General features: G+C 42.0%; 1 protein-coding gene across 1 annotated transcript in view; it reads left to right on the top strand.

Moving 5' to 3' along the window:
- Positions 1–4,542: 4,542 nt before the first annotated feature.
- Positions 4,543–15,105, top strand: part of TDRD1 (tudor domain containing 1) — a 47,415-nt gene continuing 36,852 nt past the window's right edge. Inside the window, exons 1-2 of the mRNA XM_030334877.1 lie at positions 4,543–4,671; positions 13,038–13,368. Of these exons, the coding sequence (XP_030190737.1) occupies positions 4,543–4,671; positions 13,038–13,368 (460 nt within the window). The remainder of the gene's footprint in view (positions 4,672–13,037; positions 13,369–15,105) is intronic.

Genomic DNA, 15,105 nt, shown 5'->3' with positions numbered 1-15,105 from the left:
CCAGCGATCCTGCTAGTCCTGTCCTGTGTCTCGTGCCACTTCTGACCCAAGCCTGCTCTTTCTTTCTGTGGGACGCGCTCATTGGATATAAGCTCACCTCACCTTTTGACCCTTCTCATATTAGGGGCATAAAGCAATAAAAGAGAATTCGAAATTGTGACTTCCCAGCTCTGATGCGCAAACCTTGCACCTGACATAGGAGGAATCAGCAGGAGCAGCCTACCTGCCCGTCGACGATTCATCCGTGGGAGAGATTCTGGGGGTTTCCATAACACCGCGTTCGTGTGTACAGGGTGGCACTTATTGCCATTGTTTAATAATAAACTGTCGGTGCGTTCGTCTCTGGCACCAGGCTGTGAGCGCCTTGAGTGCAAGAAGTGTCCTATCCGGTCTGCCAGGTGTCCTTATAGGCAGCGTGGGGAGTGACATGCGGGAGGTGCTCAAATATTAGCAACAAAAAGTGTATTGGGGGGGAAAGTGTATTGAATACAGTTGCTTAAACAGGTCCAGGTAAGTAAGGTGAACAGTTTGTGGAGGTTTTGCAAACCTATACTGTCCAGTGAAGTGATGTTCTTTGGTTTAGGACGCCTTATTCACAACTTATGAGTGAAAATAGTTCATTGTGACAAGTTGTCGATGTTAGAGTTTGTAAAGCAAAGCTTGTTCCTGTTCTGTTAAGCTTCTTTGATACTAACTGCTGGGGGTGGAAATCACTAAAAAATTCAACATTGTGTAACTCTGTTCCTCTTTCCTTTTCAACAGGAAATAGCACCTCCTTCCTTAAATGAAAATAGTGCACTGAAACACACTGCAGTTAAAAGTGTTTTAACGGTGAAGAAATGATTTAACTTTAAAATAGTCAACCAAACATTCCTAGTGAGATATATTATTTCAAGAGAAAATAAAAATTTAGGCCTTTTTCACAGCTCATATTGTCAGTAATAACATTCATATCATTATTTCTGAAATATACATATTAATAGTAAGCATTAAAGTACGTTTCTTGAAACCAAGATTTTGAGTATTGGAGAAAGGAAATACAATACATAATCAAAGAAATTAAGTAAAAATTATGCAAACCTAAATTTGAATTTGGAAATATCAGTATGAACTCATGGTATTTTTTGTTTTTTCATTAAAAGTCTGTCCACTGAAAAGGCCTGAAACAACAATCAACACAATGCACACTCTTATTCTCCATCATTGGTAAATATAATTTCCCACCAAGAGTCACCTGGGCTCCTCTTGGATATCAAGGACTGTTTCTAAGTCTGGGGAAGGAAAAGTACAATAAAGTTCTAAGACATGTTGGTTGTATCAGAAAGCAAAGAAGAAAGTGAAGATAATAGGAGTTGTGTCAAAGACTCGGGGACAGGGGGTAGGCATTCAAAGGTATGCACGCTGGTTAAAGGACAATTAAGCATTCAAAAATGGTAACAGAACTGATTGATACATCTACTATGTCCAAAATTTGTGTTGATTTTTTAAAACATCATTTGGCCACCTTTGGAAGATGCCAAAGAATCATCACATTCTGAAAACTGATAACAGAATCAAGCATCCTAACTTTCCTGTTACAAACTGAATCTCAAATAGTGTGGGAAAGTTCTTCACAGAATAACGGATAATAAATGCAGAAGATAGATTTTTTCCATTTTTCTAGGCCTGATGAAATAATGGACCTAGTTAACGATCATCAATGAGTCTAAAATCATTAGAAGAAAAGCCAGTGGAAAACTTTACAGTAGATGGATGGGGCTGACAACACTTGAACCTGATAGATCAATTTTAGTATTTCTCAAAGAGACACAACTAGATAATGAAGTGTCTTCTGATGTGATGCAATAGAGGAACACAATACCACCTGTGAAGTATTCTTACCAGAGGAGATGTGCTCAAAATTGAATCTAAGAAAAACTGCCATTACTTCATTTTTTGTTTGTTTTTACATTTATTTATTTTTGAGAGACAGAGTGAGACAGAGTGTGAGTTGGGGAGGGGCAGAGAGAGAAGGAGACACAGAATCCGAAGCAGGCTCCAGGCTCTGAGCAAGTGTTTAGCACAGAGCCAGACACAGGGCTTGAACCCACAAACTGTGAGATCATGACTTGAGCTGAAGTCAGACGCTCAACTGATGGAGCCACCCAGATGCCCCTGCTATAACTTCAATATATAAATTGCAAGAAAATCATTAAAAGGAAATCTCTTTTGGGGTGCCTCGGTGGCTCAGTTGGTTAGGCGTCTAACTCTTCGGCTCTGTTCATGCATGGTCTCATGGTTCATGAGTTCCAGCCCTGTGTCGGGCTCTGCGTTGATAGCATGGAACCTGCTTAGGAGTCTATCTCCCTCTCTCTGCCCTTCCCTCATTTGCTATTTCTCTCTCAAAACAAGTTAGAAAAAATAAACTAAATTAAAAAAAAGGAAATCTCTTTTTATAGTATAGTACTGAATACAAATAGAGGATCTTGTTTGGAACCTGATTTGAACATAATTATTAAAAATCATGTGAGATGCTGGAAATTTTAAATACAAATTTTATGATATTAAGAAATTATTAGTGGGCCACCTGGGTGGCTCAGTAGATTAAGCGTCTGATTCTCGCTTTCAGCTTGAGTCATGATCCCTCAATATGTGGGATTGAGTCCCACATTGGTCTCTGTGCTGAGAGTCCTTAAAGAGGGGAAGCATAACTCCTCTTTCTTAGGTGTAGGTGGTGTATAATGACTTCCTTCCAAAGTGTACAATATGCAAAGAGAGGGAAAACAAAAGTAACTTTAGAGTACAGAAACCTGAGGAACACCACCAGTCGGGGGGGGGGGTGTCACAAGCATGTTATAAAGGTATGTATGAAATGTGTCTTTCTACAATGTCAGTTTTATTCCATCATAAAGCGAGATTAATGTAACCGTAAAGCAGATTCAGGATTCTAAACTCAATGAGATCTCTATGCGTTTAATTTGGCTTCCTACACATCACACCATGTACGATATAAAGTCATGCAACAAACGAGATACGATAAGGATAAGAAGTTAATGAACAAAAAGTCAGTGTGTGAGCACAGTTAAGATGAAGACTTGGTAGGTTCTGGGCCAGCTCTAGGCACCTACTGCTTAATATGTTCAAAAAGTTGAGGGTCTCTATTATGTTTAGAGATCACTCAGGCAGAGCCTTTGGCAGCAGGCGGTCAGATGAGGAAAGGTCAACACCCAGAGAGTCTGGCAGTTTGCTGCAGAAATCCTCCCTTTTAAGAGAAGTTTAATCAACTTGGGCCTTTGCAGGTTTCTTTTAGTGCTAGTGATCATCAGCTCCTGATTCTTCCAGGCCTTACAGATTATTACCCCTCGGTACTTCCAGTCTATACTGGCTGCTTTGGCTGCTTTCCTGATTACATCACAATTTGACCTGAGGGACACGATCTTGCACTCTACAGGTGGAAAGCATCAACTGTCATGAATCACATCCAAGGATGTACACTTGGTATGATGCAATATGAATGGCACTTTCCCTCTGTAGCCTTCTTTCCAAAAACCTATTAACTCCAGTCTTATCATGAGAGAAACATGAAACTGACAGTGGGGGAATCTTACAAGGTGCCTAACAAGTACTCACTCCTGGAAACTATCAAGGTCATCAAAACAGGGAAAGTCGGAAAAACTGCCATAACGTAGAAGAGCCTAAGGTGATATGACAACGAAATGTAAAAATGTGGTATCCTGAATGGAATTCTGGCTCAGAAAAATGACAGTAGGTAAAAACTGAGGAAATCTAAATAAACCCTGGACTTTAGTAACAATGTATCAATGTTTGTTCCTTAATTGTAGCTAATGTGTCCTACTAAGGGGAAACCGGGTGTGGTTAATGCGAGAAACTACTAGCTTCTCAACTTATTCTGTAAATCTAAAACTGTTCTAAAAAAAAAAATCCATTATGGGGCACCTGGGTGGCTCAGTCGGTTAAGGGACCAACTTCGGCACAGGTCATGATCTCATGGTTCCTGAGTTCCAACATTGTCTCTCTGCTCCTCCCCCATTAGCGCGCTCTCAAAAATAACAAATTTAAAAAAAATCCATTATAAAGGAAAAAAAGATACAAGTCAGGATTTGCTTCCAAACAACAGGAGTGTGTGAGGGGCACAGATGCAGACAAGATCCACCGTGAATTGGCAATGTTCAAACTTGGTGATCACTACAGGGGGGGTACCAGGTTTCTTCTCAATTTTTTTGAAAGGCCCCTAGTCCGCCCCCCCCCAAAGTTTTCTAAGTATTTAAGTAGCACCAACACATAACCAGGTGCACTTGGGGGGAAGAAAAAAGTGACCACCTGTGTTTAGTTTCCAAGACCAGGCAGAGGTAGCGGATTAATTTGAAAAACCTTGCAAGACTTAAGTGGTTAATGCGACTCAAGGGACCTTTAGGGAGTCGGTTTGCGTCTTTGCGCTCAAAATTCGCCGTCCGCGTTCGCAGGGCCACATTCCTAGAAGCAGCCGGAATAGCTACGGCGTCTCCGCAGAAGAATTTCGTGAGCACGTAGCACCGAAGCACAATGACGTGGCCGGGAGACCAGAGCTCTGCTTCCCCAGCGCACGGAGGGCGCGCGGGGGCGTCGCGGGGCGCACGTGCGCGCGGACTGCGCAGGCGCCGCTCTGGCGCCGAGCCGGACTTCGGAGATGAGGTGAATGCCGGAAGCGCACCTGGGCGGCGGGGTTCCCGGGCACCGGCGGCCGCCACCACGGCCGGGCTTCAGAGACGGGTCGGGGTCGGCGGCCCTTTTGCCTCCTACCAGGTCAGGGTTCCCAGGCGCGTGGCGGAGCGAAAAGGGACTGCGTGAGGCCTTCGGGGCTTCAGTCGTTGGGGACCGGACGTTGGGCGCTGGACGTTAGGGTCGGGCGTTGAGGTCGGGCGTTGAGCGGGCACAAGGGGCCTGGCAGTGGAGAGAGGATGGAAGGGTGTTGGGGCCCTCGGAGCCTTGGCTGGGAAGGGCAGGTTTAGGGTTGGAGGTTGTGGTGGGGGAGGGGCGAGAGACGTGAGACTTGAGCCCCCGGGCAAAGTGGGGGGGCTCTGCCGTACGTTTAGAAAATAGTACTTACGGGCGTGATCCTCCAAAATGTGAATGTCCCCTGGGATCCCATTCGAGAGCTGTTTGGTCTCCAAAAGAAACTGTAGTTTGTGGATTCAGTCACTGCTTTTGTTTAGCTCGAAGCTGCCTGTGCAAACGACACTTAACGCTGCCTAGACTTTCCCCCTACTTCCTGCCTTCTGTAGGGAACGTAGATGCGCCATGCCTTTAGCGGGCGGGATACGGGTGAGCCAGCCCGGGTTCCTTTGGCGAGGGTTTGTAGCGTGTCTGCTGGGCGCCAATCACAGTTAGCACTTGAGTCCTTGCTATGAATACGCTGGCTTGGTTGGCCTCTGGAGTGTGAGAAGGTGCTTCTAGTTTCCTTATTGAGCTCTAAGGGTGTTGAATGCGAAGCGGCACGGTCTAGGAATCAGACCTGGATTTTCATCTCAGCCTGGATTTTCATCTCAGCTGTGCAAGGGTGCTCGCTCTGGCGCGCGGGGGTGTGGGGAGGGGATGGTTGGCAAGTTAGTTCACCCGCCCAGGTCCCCCTCACTCAGCTGGAGGAATAAGGACATAGGAATACTTTAAACCTCAGATTACTTCAGTGGGCAAAGTAGTTACTCATGAGTAGAAAAAGTTCTTGGTAGGAGTGGTATAAAAGTCGAGATCATAGCTGCCTTTTACGCACTTTGTGAACACCGGCCACTGTGCTAAGTCTTACACACATTCTCAAACTTAATCCTCATGGGTAAGTGTTATGAGGAAGTGAGTAAGGTTGGCCGCGTTTTGCAGAAACTGAATCCTAAGAAGATGAAGTGATTGGGGTTGACATAGCATAGCTGAAAGAGGAAGATGAGCCTTTGCTCAGATTTGGGTCTGACCCGCTTACATTTAAAACTTGTGTTCTGCTGAACCATTGGGTTTCACAGCTTTAAAACCGAGTGTTTCCTTTGAGTAGCCATTCTCTCTGAACGCGTGGGGAAAACAAAAGCAAACATCAGAGAAGAAAAAGAAAATCACAGCTCAGTATCTGTTGCAAGTACTTTTGGTATTAAAGGACAATGCACAGTGGTAAAAATTCACTTTAGCCTCTAGGCTGTAGTGTTCTGGGAAGGAAGGAGAAGGCTTACTGTCACTGGTTGCAGATGTATGCTGGGATGCTCCTGGCCACATGGGGGGGGGGGGGGGGAGTGGGATCCCAAGGGAGTAAAAGAAAAGGCTTGCCCCTCAGGGAGCTTCATGTTTTATTGATGTCAAATCATGAAGCCCAGAACAAAATTTACAATACAAAGCTAAGGCCTTATTTTTGCCTGTAGAACTCTCAGTAGTCACTTCCATTCCATTGCTCTTTTATTACATCAGTGATTCCTTTAACATAAATTTGGGGACCCTCCTAATTAACCTCTTGTGTTAGGTTAAGGAAATACATAACTAATTACTATGGATTTGGGAATGGTTATAAATTCTTGCCACCAGTAGCATGTAAAAAATAGTACATTGTCTATAGGGGAAACTGCTTGTTTTACAGCTGGGTAAGATTAGCCTATGAGGTCTCATGACCCTTGCAACAGTGTCTGATACCTCTCTGTACCTGTATACCGGAAGTCAGTAGCCCGAGGTTGGGAAGCATGGCATTATGAAATAGTGTCTGCCCACTCCAGATTCGAGCATGCCCAGTGATTGACACAGGATGAAGCCAAGTAGGGATAATTGCAGGTTTTTTACAAGTGTTTTTTAATGTCGAAATACGTGTGTTAGAATTGATAGAACTGTAGGGGCACCTGGGTATCTCAGTTGGTTAGGCGTCTGGCTCTTGATTTCAGCGCAGGTCATGTCTCACAGTTCGTGGGATCAAGCACAGAGCCTGCTTGGGATTCGGTTTCTCCCTCTCTCTCTGCACCTACCCCATTTACGTGCACACATGCACTTTCTTTCTCTCTCAAATTAAAAAAGAAGAAGAATCGATAGGATTGTAAATCAAAAAAGGCATTTTTAATACGATAATAAACACTTTTTTAAAAAATTAAATTCTACAAGATTTTAGGTAACTGCAGGTTTTACATGTACTCACAGAATTCCAGGCTGCCGCTCCAAAAGCTAGAGCATGAGTGGAAGTGGTTAGTGTTCAAACTAAGGCGGAGTATGATTCTGCCTCCCTGCTGTTGGCTCACATCTGCAGTGCTGTGCTGTTAGAAGAAGCATGTCTATATGAAGGTTTCTGATGAACTAGAGAAAGTCCAGACTTGTGAGGACTCCGGAAGGTGCTACATCAGCTGGTGAAGGACCTGGAGGAAAGTTGACCTGGTGGGACATCTCAGATATTTGAAAGGTAGTGATTACAGGGCAGCAACAGAATTGGGGGGGGAGTGAATTATTTTATAAAAAAGAATGCAGTACAATTGGCTGTCCAAAATTAAAGGAAGTTAAAAGCCTCTAGTTATAGAACAGGTCTTCACCACTATTTGCTCTGGGCGTTGGAATGAAAATTCCTGAATAGGGTGAGGCAAGTGAGGTGTCTTTCTAACCTACATATTTCACCTTTTTATTTGCTGCTTACACTTGTACATTGGGTCTAAGACTGATTCTGTTGTTCCTGAAGTCAAATTTGTTGGCTAATTTTTGGAGTTTGTAAGAGTGGATGTAAGACTTGAGGTTTTGCTATTAAATTTCAGAAAACCTCATAACATGATGTAATTCTTTGTTTAAGACTGCCAAATGTAATTTCAGATAATGAATTTCATTTTTCCTGTCGAGATTGTCATGAAAATAGTGCAGCAGTGTCTTTTAAGTAGTTTTGTATCAAAAGATTCAAATATCTTTTGAATACTTCATTGTACAAAAACACCAAGGTAGGTGCTATGGGAAATCAGGGGGTTTTTGTTAATGGTTTTAAGACGACATGGTTCCTGCACTCAAGCTACTTAAAATAACCTAGAAGACGGACATAATTGTCTATAGCTAACTGTAATACAGGGTGGAAAGTAACTGACTGTGGATTGACTGTCAGCCTTACTAAATGACAAAGTTAGGAAAGGCTATTTTGGGAGTTACATGTTGTGTATTGAGGGTCCCACTGGTGTTGAGAAGAGGACTATACCCTACTTTTGTGGTTTAAATATTACTTGATCCTTTACTTGGTTTAGAATTAACTACACTTTAGGAAAAATAGGCTCAATTTAAATGTAATAGTAATATTTTAATTTTTAAGGATATTTTAATCTTCAAATTTTTTTGATGTTTATTTTTGAGAGAGAGCATGAGTGGGGGAAGGGCAGAAAAAGAGGGAGACAGAGTCTGAAGCAGGCTTCAGGCTCTGAGCTATCAGCACAGAGCCTGATACAGGGCTTGAGCTGTAACTCACCAGCCGAGCCATGAGATCATGACCTGAGCTGAAGTTGGACAGTTAATCAACCGAGCCTCTGAGGTGCCCCAGAGATGTTTTAATCTTTAAAATGCTTTTTTCTATAAAAGTAATTCTTATAATTTGGTAAATTATATATAGTGAAAAAGATTCCTTTGTCAACCTACTTTACACAACACTCATTGTTTTAAAAGTTAATGTATTTCATTGATCATGCTTACATGCAGGGGTTATTTTTTTTTTCCAGTCATTATATTGGATATACAGTGTTTCTGATTTTTCATTTGCTGTTCTAACACATTTCACAATATTTTTAAAACTAGGACCCTAAATAGTAACGTTAATATTCTATTTAGTAATGGCATCACAGTTAACTTTTTTCTCCAGTATTTTTCATCATTTTAAATAGGATTTTTGTTATTTAGGATTATTTTAATGGGATGATTTCTAGAAGTCGAGTTGCCAGATGAGTGACTAGGAATGTTTTTAAGAAAACATCTATATCTCAGGGTGCCTGGGTAGCTCGAGTGTCTGACTTCGGCTCAGGTCATGATCTCACGGTTCAGGAGTTCGAACCCCACATCAGGCTCTGTACTGATAGCTCAGAGCCTGGAGCCTGCTTTGGATTCTGTGTCTCCCTCTCTCTCTGCCCCCCCCCCCCCCGCCATGTTCTGTCTCTCTCTCAAAAATAAACATTAAAAAATTTTAAGAATACATTGATATCTTAAGAATGTATACTTAGAGACATACATACATGTACATATGTGTATGTATGTATGTATATTCAAATTGTCTCCCAGTAAGAACATATTACTTTATATTCCCTGCAGTAATGAGTGTCCTTTTTAATCACGCTCATGCTGGGTAGAAAATAAGTTACTTAATTTCAATTTTTGTTTTTTATTACAAATGAGGTTGAATGTTTTTACCCCTATGTTTATCAACCAGGCTTCATCTTTTATGCATTCTGTTCATGACTTTTGCTCACATGTTTTATTGGTATCTATCAATTGTGCTGCAAATAACAGAAAACTCATGGGTTTATTTGATGCCATAGCAAGTCTATGCATAGATCAGAGCTGACATACTCCAGGTTACCGCCAGAGACCCCAGGTGCTCTGCCTTTCCAGCTCTACGAACCTTAGAGTGTGTGTTCTTCCTTTTGCTTATTTAAGCTTCCTGATTGCGTTATAGGAAGAAAGGGGTGAAGGTTCCTGCTATCCAAACCTGTCCATGTTCATCAAGAAAGGACAGAGCTTTCTGGGAAGTTCTCCTCAGGAGGATTGATTATGGCCAGTGTTGTCTCTAGTGCCAGCTGACAAATCAGAGGTAGAAGATGGCCTTTTTGGGTCAATCACAGTGTCTGCTACAGTATCCGAATGTTTTTACTATTTATCACATTTTTAAAAATTTTGGTGTTGAATTTTTCACCTATGTGTTAATCTTTATTTCCTGGCCTGTTTGCTATTTCTTGTAAGTTTTTGTTTTATAGAGTCATGTTTGCTATCAGTTTCTTCGTGATATTTTACCACTTTTAAACAAAAAGCCCCAGAACCCTTCATCTTCTAATGTAGTTATTGTAGGCTGATTCCCTGGGAAATAAAACCTGAGATGGAGGTTTGTGTACTGTGATGAGTGAACATGGCATTAGTGTTTCTGGAGTTCGTTGGGGTGGCCTTTCTAGTCCAGTATATGCCCAGTATTGGAAAAATGAATGCTTTTGGTTGTATTCATCGTGGTATTTAAAATATCACCACTTGCTTTCTGTATCTTGACAACTGTCTAAGGCACTCGTGACATTTAAAAAAAAAATTTTTTAATGTTTATTTTTTTCTGAGACAGAGCATGAGTAGAGGAGGGGCAGAGAGAGAGGGAGACACAGAATCTGAAGCAGGCTCCAGGCTCTGAGCTGTTAGCACAGAGCCCAGCGTGGGGCTTGAACTCACAAACCGTGAGATCATGACCTGAGCCGAAGTCAGTTGCTCAACCGACTGAGCCACCCAGGCACCCCAGAACTCCCGATATTTTTGACGTTGAGTTCTATTTTTATCGGCTATTAATATTAGTATTCCACCTTTTTTTTTTTTTGGTTGTTTGCATAGCATGTGTTTTAGTTCCATTATTTACAACATTGCTATATAATTTCGTTTTATCTCTGCTGCTTATGCATAGCATTTAGCTGGATCTTTTTCTCCCTAAGTCTTTTTCTCTTTTAATTGAGACTGAATCACTGATACTTGGATTTGGTTCTGTCACATTTGATGTTTTCCACTGACCATGCTTGAATTTTTTTTCTGTTAGACTGAGATTTTTTCTTCAGTAATTTTATTTTTTTTCTTCAGTAATTTTAAATTCATGTATTTTAAATTTTAAATTTTAAATTTTAATTTAATTTAATTTAAATTTAATTTAATTAAATTTAAATTTTTTTTTTTCAACGTTTATTTATTTTTGGGACAGAGAGAGACAGAGCATGAACGGGGGAGGGGCAGAGAGAGAGGGAGACACAGAATCAGAAACAGGCTCCAGGCTCCGAGCCATCAGCCCAGAGCCTGACGCGGGGCTCGAACTCACGGACTGCAAGATCGTGACCTGGCTGAAGTCGGACGCTTAACCAACTGCGCCACCCAGGCGCCCCATAAATTTTAAATTCATGACAGGCTTTGCACTGTCAGCATGGAACCCGATATGGGGATCGAACTCAGGAACCGTGAGAGTATGACCTGAGCCGAAACCAGCAGTTGGACACTTACCTGACTACGCCACCCACACACCCTGGGAAATGCACATTCTTTAAATTTCTTGTACAGAGTGTGTGGCATTACTCCCTATTCCTACCCTCACCCAGTTTCCCCTGGAAGTTACTTCTCTTTTGTAACTCAGTGTCCACGGTATTTCTTACCGCGTCCAACTTTCTTCGGTGTAGGTGTGCTTTCCCTGGCAGCTGCAGGATCTTTCTCTGTGACTGCCTATCTGCAGGCCTTGTGTTAGGGATCTTTCCAGGATCTGGTCCTCAGAGAGTTCCCCACCTTTGAGTGTGCCTGTGTGTTTCTTTTTATTTCATTATTTTTTCTCTATCGTCATGGATTAGGCTAGGCCTAATTTAAATTTTTTTTTTTCTTTTCAACGTTTATTTATTTTTGGGACAGAGAGAGACAGAGCATGAATGGGGGAGGGGCAGAGAGAAAGGGAGACACAGAATCGGAAACAGGCTCCAGGCTCTGAGCCATCAGCCCAGAGCCTGACGCGGGGCTCGAACTCCCGGACCGCGAGATCGTGACCTGGCTGAAGTCGGACGCTTAACCGACTGCGCCACCCAGGCGCCCCGGCTAGGCCTAATTTAAAGCAGGAAATGAAATAGGCATTTTAGGACACCAGGAGGAGGACTTTTCTGCTATTTCTTTATCTTCTATTTAAAACAATGTTAAGCAACATTTAGATGATACTCATACCAGTTTAATTTTTTGTGGCTTTTTTTTTTTTTTGAGCAGTTTTGGAACGATAGGCAGTTTTGCCTGCAGTCAATAGACAAGCGGTGGTAACTCACTACACAAAGAAAAGTTGTTTGTCCACTTTTATTACTTCCCTTGGGCAGGACACTTAGTATTCTTTAAGAGTAAGAGAAAAACAACAAGCCAGCATAAGGTCTGGATGGAGGTTTTTCAGAGGCACGTTGCAACAATATGCTACCTTCTTTTCAGAGAAGGATGCACAGATAATCCTGAAAAACAGTAGATACAAGTTACAGTTTATGGAAGCGCAGCTGGAGATGATCAAAGCAGAGGCCTTGGGAAGAAAAACAGATCGCATGGAGGTCAGCTGAAGCAAACTGAAGGATGGCTGGGAAGAAAGGAGCTAACCTGGGGGATGAGAGAGGCGGGGACGGAGGGGCGTGGCCATTGGGGAGCTGGGCTCAGCAGATACAAGGTCATACCATCTAAATAGGAGCCAGTAGAGGGATTCTAGAAAGGTAGGCAATGACCCGATGAAAACAATGCCCTTTATTGTATTTCACCTTTAAGTTGCAAGCACTGAGTTGGAAATATTTCTTTTAAAATGTGAAAGTTCTATTGTTTCAAAAGCTTTTTAAAGTAAGAAACGGTGTCGAACTCTGAGATTATTCTTGATGTCTCTTGAGTTGTTAGTTTTTTGTCTGTGGTTGAATTGTGTGAAAGTTGGAAGTTTCTGCTTATCGATAGAGAATCGAATTGTTTTTTTTCTTTTGCCTTTAGGCCAGGCTGTGATATCACAGTTACCTCTGCTTTGGAATCATTCAGGAGCATTACCTGTTACATAAAAAGAAATCAACTTAACAGGAACCCATGGGGGAGGGGAAGGGAAAAAAAAAAAAAAAAGAGGTTAGAGTGGGAGAGAGCCAAAGCATAAGAGACTGTTAAAAACTGAGAACAAACTGAGGGTTGATGGGGGGTGGGAGGGAGGGGAGGGTGGGTGATGGGTATTGAGGAGGGCACCTTTTGGGATGAGCACTGGGTGTTGTATGGAAACCAATTTGTCAATAAATTTCATATATATATATATAAAAAAAAAATCACCTGGGCGTACAATGCTTCTACTTTTGTAATTAAAAATTGCCTTGTAAATATGCTTCTTCCCGTAGACTTCTGTGAATGTTGCATTGCCGCGTAGTATGATGTCAAGAAATCATTTGGAGGCATCTACTTATAAAATGACAGAGCCATTTAATTTTGAGAAAAATGAAAACAAGCTTCCACCATGTGATTCTTTAAGAAGTCCTGGAGGACATGCTAACCACCCTAACTTCCGGTTGAAAAGTCCAGAGAATGGAAATAAAAAGAACAATTTTTTGCTTTGTGAGCAAACCAAACAGTATTTGGCTAGTCAGGAAGACAATTCAGTGTCTTCAAACTCTAATAGCCTCAGCAGAGAGGTGACTGGATCCAAAGGAGACAGGAAAACGTTGCCAACAGGTAAGTGGAAACTACAGGTTTAATACTTCTTGATTCTGGTGGTTTCTTTGGCTTATCACAAGTATGTAATTACACACCCATGGGCTATTAACAGAATAACGAAATGGCCACCTTGTAGTATTTGCATTTAAATATTAATCTAGAAGGAAAAACCAGGTGCCAAGTAGCTGCCTTTGACTAGATTCATCACAGAAAGGATTCCTGAGGAGAGAATGTCTATCTCCAGAGGAGCCCCTCCCACCCCCACAATTGAAGGACTAGGAGTGTAGAAAGGAAATACTGTACTCTGGCTTTTTATGGGAACTCTACAGATTGACCATATTTAAAAAATACGATGCAAATTGTATGCATACAAAAGCTCACAAAAATGTAGCTAATACATTAAATTGTTTCATGAGGTGTTTTTTTTTTTCCCCCCCTTTAGTCCTCAGTCCTAAAAACCTGGTTTTTAAGGAGGCTGGGCCCTGGATGAATGTGTATCAGATACGATCTTTTAATGTTATGGTGATGTAGTTCTGGCACGGGGTTTCCCAAGAGGTCAAAACTATTTTCTGAATCTCAAAAATCATTTGCTGCCTTTGTTGTGCCAACTTTACGCTGATGGTGCAAAAACAAAGATGAGTAAACCAGTGGTGCTTGTTAGCTCCACGTAGGGACACCAGCCTGGGTTAGTGCTCACTGAGTTTTTCATCGCTATGCACTTGTAGTTAAGACCGACAAAGGTGGAAATGCCAGTTTTACTAAAGTACGTCCTTGACAAAGCAGTAAGAGTTATTACGAAATCTTGAACCTTGGGGCGCCTGGGTGGCGCAGTCGGTTAAGCGTCCGACTTCAGCCAGGTCACGATCTCGCGGTCCGGGAGTTCGAGCCCCGCGTCGGGCTCTGGGCTGATGGCTCGGAGCCTGGAGCCTGTTTCCGATTCTGTGTCTCCCTCTCTCTCTGCCCCTCCCCCGTTCACGCTCTGTCTCTCTCTGTCCCAAAAATAAATAAACGTTGAAGGAAAAAAAAAATTAAAAAAAAAAAAAAAAAAAAGAAATCTTGAACCTTGCGTACAGGTATTTGTAGTAACAAAATGGGAATTATCCCCAGCTTCTGCTCCATAACGAAGTATGAAGAGCGTGTGTGTGATTGAGTTCTGAGCTGTATGGAAGCTTTTTTCTCTGAACATCATTTCTACTTGAAAAGAATGACAAACTCTGGTTATTCAGATCTAGAGATCTGGCAGTCTCAAAAATGAACAAAGTGAGCCTGTCGCCTCAAGGAATACACCTGACAGTATTTTTGTTGCTAATGATAAAATTCGAGCTTTTAAGCAAAAATGAGAATTTCAGGAAGCTTGTATCTGCCACTCTGTGTGACAACTTCTCAATACTTAAAAATAAAGACTGTCCTCGTGAGATGCAGAGGGATGTTAACTAACACACGTGAATTTTTCACTATTGTAAAATGAAATCGTCCACATTTGGAAGATCTGCGTAACTCAGAGTTTCTCAGTCTTTTCCAAATGACCAGTGTGTGATGTTGCGAAGTCACGTATAGGTTAAACATGTATGAATGAATGTGCATTCATGAATCAAAGTGCAAACGTATAAATCCACTCAAGGTGCAAGATGAATCAGTGGATTTCGGTGTCACATTATGAAAAAGTTTTAGATTCTACCTTGCAGCTACTCCTTAAACTACCTACCCCTTGAGTTTTGGCATGATATTAAAGGAAAATATCCATAATTATCTGAG

Source organism: Lynx canadensis, chromosome D2, assembly GCF_007474595.2.
Source record: "Lynx canadensis isolate LIC74 chromosome D2, mLynCan4.pri.v2, whole genome shotgun sequence".
Taxonomy (NCBI): Eukaryota; Metazoa; Chordata; class Mammalia; order Carnivora; family Felidae; genus Lynx; species Lynx canadensis.
The sequence above is the reverse complement of the archived record's forward strand: the minus strand, read 5'-3'. Positions and strand labels throughout refer to the sequence as shown.